We start from the raw sequence: 8,722 nt of genomic DNA on the forward strand, positions 1-8,722 counted from the left end.
TCTTTCTTACTTACTACTACACANAANAATATTATTATCTATATTATTATTATATATATATATATATATATATATATATATATATATATATATATATCATCTGTTCTAAATATATATCAAAAGAATTTTCTTAAAGGGAATTCTCTAAAGAGAACTCTAAAGGGAATTTTTTTGAAAAATAGATATCAGATATTCTTAACTTATGAGAATAGGAAAGAAAAAGAAAGTTAAAGATATAGAAAATGACTTTTTATAAACATGAAAAGAAATAATTTTCCAGATAGCACAGAAAGTTCTAAAAGAATTTTTAAAAATTTAGTTGTTGCGTCATTAATTTAGAATTTATTTTTAGATACAAAAAGAATTCTTTTTACGAAATTCTGAAAAGAGTTCCTTTTGCATTTGAAAATGAATTGATTGACATACAACTTTTTTTGTGCTAAGTTTTAAGTATTTAATCTTACTGAAAATGATACTTTTGCTCCAAACATAAAGATAAATATAAAACAAAAATTATGAATATATCAACTTTTTAAATAATTAATTGTTTAAAACTAGGTTAAATTAATACTATTAATACATATTATTAATACATACTATTTAATAGGAAATAAAAAGTTACTTTTTAAAAGTAACAAGTTACTCATTACCGAGTAGGAAAAGTAACAAGTTAATTACTAGTTACCAATTTTAAAAGTAACTCGTTACAGTTACCATTATTTGAGAAAATAACTATTCATTACTTTTCCATTATTTTTTTAAAAGCTGCCAGAAAAATAAAACAGTACAAGTCGTAGATCATAAGTCAATTGACTTCAGATTCAAGACATTTATTTCGTACTCTGTCAAGGTCGAGTCTTCGAGTCAGCTTTTCAAGGAACGATCAAATGGTAGATATATAGATTATTTATATAAATTATATTTTATTTGCGACACAAGGTATGTGGAATATGTAAAAAATTTACATTAAACTTTATCGGTAATATACTAATAATAAGTCATTATGCTTATGAAAAGCACAAAAGGCATGATTTATTTCGATAGAATTTTTAAAATTGTTTTCTATCAGCCAGGGATCATAATGAATATACAGTGCACATATTATTGTACCTATTTATTTATTAAACCTATTTATTTATTAAACTATTTATTTATTTACATATAGATAAACGTATATACATTCATAAAATATAAAAATTATGTATTTTTTAGAAAAAAAATAAATATAGCAGTATCAGGCTGCTCCTCGCTCTGATGAAATGGACTTCATGAAACGTTAGCATTCCAAGAATGGATTTAGACACGGAAGAAACCCGCGAAATGCATAATCTTTATGTAAAATAAACAAATTTCGAAATATACTACTAATTTGATGTAACTTTATATCTTATAATATAACTTTCTCTACGTTAATTAATTTCACTACATTATACACTGCGATAAAAGTAATAAACTTTAACTTCGATTATAGGAAATGTAGGAACAAAGGAACAACGCGCTTTATGTGATGCAAGTCTACAGAATGTAAAAGATAATTTCGACTTTTTCGTAAAGTGAAAAAATTAAAAATCAGAGACTAATAAACTATAAATTTTACACCATGTATGCGCTGTTCAAACGAGTTCTAGTTAACTTTTATATTTAGATATAAAACTATCCAGAGATTAAACAACTTTGCCCCATGCCGGTTCGGCTGCACTTTCCGCAGAAGAAATCATACGCGAACGTGATTCTATAACGTGTTTCTCAATTAACTTTATGTATAGAAATATCGAAAAAGCATAAAAATCTACTTGGGATGATATTCGAATCGGGCGTCTTTGAAAATGTACGAATGAAAGTTAAACCTCCTATAGTAAAGTGAATTTTCAAGATATCCGGAAAAGGATTGCAAAAAATAGAGCCTTCCCATTTTGTATTCGCGCGATTGATACGTTAATGAACTATCACCGTTAGGTGATAGATGACGCTAATTCAAAAATACGCGCAGCGCCCATTATTATTCTTCTCGATCAAAATCATGTTTGTAACAGCAGAGAAAAATACGATTTTTTTTTCCCTGTAACTGAACCTAATTATTCTTGGATTGAGAACTTTTAAGTAACGCTGATGTCATTTTGTTCACATTTCATCTCAATATATCTCTTCTAATCAATACAACGAAATAAGTAACAAAAAAAAGTAAATAATATATCATAAAACTCCTTTCTCTGTTAAACTGCGCATGAGCTTTGCAAAATGGAAGGTCACATCTGATCCCTTTTACTAGGAGGACTAATGACAAACGATCGCAAGATTTTATTTCCTCCAACAAATTTTCTACCAAACGGATTTTTCACATTAATCGATTTATTTCTATTCGAAATTTGAATATCATTCCATCTCCATTCAAAATTCGCCCATAATTTGATGTGAAAGACCACGTTCTCTTCTATTTTTTATCTCAAAAAATCGCTTTTTTATCGACACAATTGGCTGCGTTCAGCAGAGAAAGTTTTGCAATTGTTGTAAAATTCTTCAATACGATTGGTTCTTGCTTTTGATTCCTTATAGATCTAAATATATAAACCAATTATATTGAAAAATTTTATAACAGTTGCAAAGCTGCTTCCTCTGCTGAACGCAGCCGATATTTCACGATAATATAACATAATCAGTTGTCCTTCTTCAACTTTCTCTTCTCCTCGACCTGACTTCTTTTGAAGAATCTGAGCAACGTCAATAGCAGTTTGATCAATCGGAAGAGGATGTATATGAATATCATGGAGACAATAATCAAAACAAGTGTTACATCAACAAGATGACGCTGGTACCAGGATAAACCTGTGCTGTCGCTACGGAAGTAAAATCTGCCATTGCCCCGGGCGATATATTCCGTCCACCATATCGCCGTCTCCATCGGTGTAACAGGTCGATCACGGTAAGCTTTCGAAAGCCGTTGGACATTCTCATGGTAACTGAAAATATTTTGATGAATTGTATATTTGAACCTGCATACTTCTTTTATTCTTTTTCCAAAGAAAGAAAAATAAATAATCTTTCTATTCCTTTTTATTGTTCTTTTCATTGTTATGTATTCTATTCGAATATTAAATTCTACTTCTCTAACTTCAAAAGTAACGCAAATAAAAACTCGGTTACCTTATAATTAATAGAGAATTTTTGCAATAACATGAATCCAGATACGATGAACACTAAAGGTGGAAGAGATAACATGATGTATGCATTTGCAAGTATCTCTCTGTAAATCTCCGCTGTCTCTGTCTATGAATGTCGATAAGAAACTAAGACTGCTGTGAAATGCTAAATATGGTGGATATTCATAGTCCATTTTTATTTTAAAACTATCTTAAATAATGCCTTAAGATGTTAAGTTAGTCCTCGGATTGACTTATAACGTCTTAAAACTGTACTTAAGACAGTCTTAAATGTAAGAATCGACTATGAATATCGATTTGCTTCGCGTCATGAAATTGAATCTTTCCTTTTTTAACACTTTGTGTGTCTTTCAACAAGTGACACGATGCAACACAATGATCATATCATTTTTGTGTATTATAACATTGGCAAACAACAAGGATGTAATGATCCATTATGTCATTTGTGTCGCTTGTTGGAAGGTACATTTTATGTTTCTTTTTCGAAAAGATTCAGTACCAATTTTACGACGCGAAGCAGGTCGGTAATCATTCATAATCGATTCTTATATTTAAGATTGTCCAGTTATTAAGAAGAAGATAATCTGACCTTAACATTCACCGTATTTGGATAAATGATATTACAAAAACTCCCTATTTTTGTCACGAATAAGCTAGGTAAACGTTACTATTATGTTAATAATCAAAAGTGATTGACTTAAACTGTAACGCTTGAAAAAATTACATTATTAGTAATGCGTTTTTTATCATACATACGACCTATCCTTTAAATTGTGAGTATATCAATTGAACACTTGCACACAAACTAATCATAATGCTAGAAAAAAAAAATAAAAACTCCCTACGCAGAAGTTGCTGTGATTAGCAATTGCTATCCCGTACAACACAGAAACTTGTAGCGACATTGCTGCAACATTTCAATGTTGCATATTGCAATACAATGTTGCAGAAACATTGCGAAGATTTCTTTTTGTAATATTATTTCAGTAATGTTGCAGCAGTTCTTTTAAAATATTTCCAGCAAGAGACACAAATTAACACAAGAGTCATCCTGTCCTTGTTCAAAAATCAGTCAAGAAACAAAGATAAAAATAACTCTTGTTTCTGTATCGATTTATGCCTCTGCTAGAAAGTTCACTTTGAGTGTTAAGACTTGTATATATTGATTTGTATAATCCAATAAAGTAAAGACTTGGACATGAAAGAATAGGAATTAATGATCACGTTTACACGGTACACTTAATCGGATTTCATAACATCTGTAGTTATGAAACTGACCAATTTCGTAATTATATTCCTCTGAAAAATGGAATGAATAATTAGTTTCTAATTACGAATATTATTAAACCCGAATGTTCATTTCTACCAATATAGATTAATTTTAATCTCAGTTTAACTTATCTTTGTCTTTTTCTAGTTCTAAAGACGTTAGAAAAAGACGAAGAGTAAGACCGAGATTAAAGTTAATCTACATTAATGGAAATGGGCATAAGTAAACGTAGTCAATGTCTATAATTTATAGGAATTGTGCTTATAATTTATAGACATAAAACAATTAGAAATAAGGATTAAATATAATGCACAATGGATACAATAATAAGATATAAGACGTATAATATAAAAAATTAGAAGTAGGAGTTAAATGTAACATACAATGAATATAAATAAAATATGATTTCAAAAAGACATAATAATTAATTATTATGTCTTTATATTTTATAGGCGTGTTCAGGATCCATGCACAGCCAATACTGAAAATTTATAGTTCACGTTACATATACTGTAGATTTTCAGTACTGGCAGTGTATATCGGAACACGCCTATAAAATATAAAGACATAATTAATTATGAAGTCATTCTTTGTTTATATTCATTGTATGTTACATTTAACTCCTACTTCTAATTTTTTATATTTAAATTTATATAGTAAAAAAATCTTATAATAGATATTGCAGTAACATTGTAATATTATAGCAATGTTGCTACATTATTACAATGTTTCTGCAATAATACTGCAAGTATTCCTCCACTCTGCGCAAAACCTAATATTGCATATATGTTATGTTGTAATATTGCTGCAACATTACATATCAATATTTTTAAAACGGACATTTTTACGTTGCTGCAATGTTGCTGAAATATTACAACAATATTTCACAATATTTTTGCAATGTTGCTGCAATATTTTTGTGCTGTATGGGATATAAGTGTGTAAGTGAATCATTCCCATTGAATGTAACGTGCATGTACATTACATTTGCAGTAAACTTCGTATATAGATTATTAAATTTCATACACACGTACATTACATTCCTTGCATGTGTACACTGATATACTTTCACTCTATGTTGGAATGTCATGTACACTAAATTTCATAAAAATTTTATGTAAACGACATTAAATTTTATGTAAATGTACACAAATATATATTTTAGTTATATTAAATTTAATGTACTTATGTAATTTAAAAGTACATTAAATTTCTTTTTAATATCTTTTTTAGCAGAGTCTAAAAAACGACTTTGTTGGATCAAAAAATATAATTATGAAGTCTCAAGTATAATAAGCAATGCTGCAAAAAATTTTGATATTCTAGCAACCAACTTAAGCCATCTTATTATTTTGATAGTTTTCAACAAAACTGTTTTCAGATTTATATCTAGCTAAATATTTCAACAAAATGTTTTTTTCTGTATAAGAAACAAGTTTCTCATTTTAGGATTAAAATAAAAAGAAAAGGCATACCTGGAATCATTAAAAACTTTGTCCAGAGCATTTCTTAATGTTTCTTCGGTTAAATCATCGTATGCAACTACCACCGCGGCACCTCTGGTCTCTGCAGCAGCAGAATTGTGAAACTGATCACCGTATATCGGCACTAAGATCATTGGTAGACCTACATAAACACTCTCCGAGAGACCGAGAAGTCCGCCATGACCCAAGTAACATTTAACATTCCGATGATCTGGAAATATAATAATAAGACAATTACAACTAATAATAATGGATCAATTGACAATTTAAAAGATTAAGAAAAAACCGAACAAATCAACTGCGAAAAAATCTCGAGATTAGAAAATTTATTTCACTAAAGAAACTTTTTTTAAATAAAAGTTAAAATAAGAAAAAGATCAGTTATAGTCGGGGAGATACTTAAGCATCTTATACAAGTTGGTAAAACGCTACAATAAAGTCCAATTTTGTAAAAACATCATAAATATTTTTGTTGAGGTTTAGGGTAAGGCCACTTTTTTCCTCTTGATTTCGGCATTTTAAAAAAAAGCATCCTCATACGATTTCAAATAAAAAAATATAGAAAAATACAGAAAAAAATCTTCACGCTTAGTTTACATTGAGTAGGCCGTGCATCAACCGAGATAGATATATTCGGATAGATATATTAGATCGGATGCAGTTGGCGGGCTTCGAGTCTCTTCGAGAAATGTTGCTATCTCATTTCAGCGAGCATTCGATTCACTCGCATGCAGCAGTTCTGAGAAGGCTTTTCAGAATTTATTATGTACGTTCTCTTTCTCTTATCTACAAGATTGATTCAATCTTATCCACTTGATTGCATAAAATCTCTGATGCATTATTATCACATTCTATACTTTTATAAGAGGGGCATAACGATAATTATATAATAGTAAAATATGTACATCACTGATCGTAGTCACTATGCTAGCGCACATGCGTGAGTTTGCATAAGTCTTGCAACATAAACTCTAATCTAAAGATGGTATTCATAGTCGATTTTTATATTCAAGACCATCTTAAGTTCAGTCTTAAGATATTATTTCACGAATTACGTTATGAATCAATCAAAGGGCCGCATTAACGTCTTAAGACATTACTTAAGATGGTCTTGAAATAAGAATCGACTATGAATACCAGCCTAAATATACCAAAGTAGCAAAGTCTTTTATTTAAGCCGAAATGTTGACAACTTTCCTATTGGCTACTTCGATCGCGATTTTGTACCTAATGGTCTGTAATTCAATAAGAGCTTAATATTATTGATATGATTATAATAATTGATATGGTTATAATAATGGTTATGATATAGTAGATAAAAATGGAGTTATTTTGTTATATCTAGACCTTTATTGCAACACTGTTCTCCGTGGCCCAGGATCACGCGCGTGTGTGCCCAACATCCGCACTATAGTTATAACGAATAGAAAGAATTTTATATCTTATAAATAATATTTACGAATGAGACAAGAAAAATAAAAAATAACATAATTATACATGCGTATATATATCTGTGAATATTCATATGTGATTAAATATTACGAAATTGAGTATACAAAAGCTATTATATATTAGCAATCAACTTATGAAAAATTATGTAAAATTTTTCATAAAAAGTTGATTTTATGTATTTATCAAAAATATTTAACAAAAATAGTTACTACTTATGAATACAATCAAAGTAAGGGACAGCAACAATTTTGATTAAAAAAAATATCACAATAATGCAAAATTGATTATCAATTATGTAGAAGCAATTCATAATCCGTAATTAATAAACTTTCATTTTGAAACTTAATGTCATGTATCACGAAAACGTGTAAAGCTGGGAAAAGGAATATTATTATTAATAAGAAATATAGCGAGATCAGAAGGAGAGAACAAATGGAATAACAACAAGTGTTACATCAGTAGTACAGTTTAACTATAAACAACGCGCCAAAAAGGCAAAAACGACGATAAAAATATAAAGGAAAAAATATAAGTGTAAAGATATGCCACACGCAGATGCGACCGTTGATCATTAAACGCGCGCGCGCACGCAGTGCAAAAGCAATAAAATATGTCAAACGATATCTAAAATGATCCGATGAAATTTTTAGCAAAGTATTATCATTGCAAATCCACAGCGCGCACATAGACTGTGCTGTAAAAGTATGATTGCTACTCGTGGAAACGGTTATCACGAGATAGAATTATCTCGCGACCGCAATTGATGCGAATTTGACACGCGAACTTGATGACACAAGAATGCATCGCATAACTAAGTTGCTAATTCATTGTTGCGTAAGTTACGATTGCGTAACTACAATTGCGACATTGTACAAAATGTGTTAATCGTAACAATGAGATATACATGATAGAATACATTTTTGATGATTTGATTGAGAACAAAATTGCTAGTTTCATGATTTAATTTAATATTTTATTAAGTCGTTTAATAAGCTTAACTGTAAGAATTTACTTAATATTTTTGAATGACTTTTTCTCTATAATTAATTAAATTTAATTAACTTTAATTAAATTTACTCTAAACTAATTATAATTTATTTTACTAAAAGATTATGCCGACCTAAATGAATTTAGATATTATTAAGAAATTTTGTGTGATAAATTATTAACCATGCTTATCTAGTAATTTCTAAAAATAGTCTGATTCGATTTATTTTTTTAACAAACAAAATTGGTTGAATCTATCAATTTATGCAATCAGATTTTTTCCAGTGTACAAACCGACAAAACTCTTTACTTTATACATCGATTACTTTTTATCTGTACATTTTCGTCTTCTCCTATATATATATATTAGG

The 8,722-nt window shown here is 29.1% G+C and overlaps 1 protein-coding gene across 1 annotated transcript in view; it reads right to left on the reverse strand.

Moving 5' to 3' along the window:
- Positions 1 to 2,653: 2,653 nt before the first annotated feature.
- Positions 2,654 to 8,722, reverse strand: part of LOC105621545 (UDP-glucuronosyltransferase 2A3-like) — a 12,222-nt gene continuing 6,153 nt past the window's right edge. The window contains exons 2-3 of the mRNA XM_012203018.1: positions 5,904 to 6,123; positions 2,654 to 2,957 (exon numbers count right to left, since the gene is read on the reverse strand). Coding sequence (XP_012058408.1) covers positions 2,654 to 2,957; positions 5,904 to 6,123 — 524 coding nt within the window. The remainder of the gene's footprint in view (positions 2,958 to 5,903; positions 6,124 to 8,722) is intronic.

The sequence above is a fragment of the Atta cephalotes genome, assembly GCF_000143395.1.
Source record: "Atta cephalotes unplaced genomic scaffold scaffold00034, whole genome shotgun sequence".
NCBI classification, from domain to species: domain Eukaryota; kingdom Metazoa; phylum Arthropoda; class Insecta; order Hymenoptera; family Formicidae; genus Atta; species Atta cephalotes.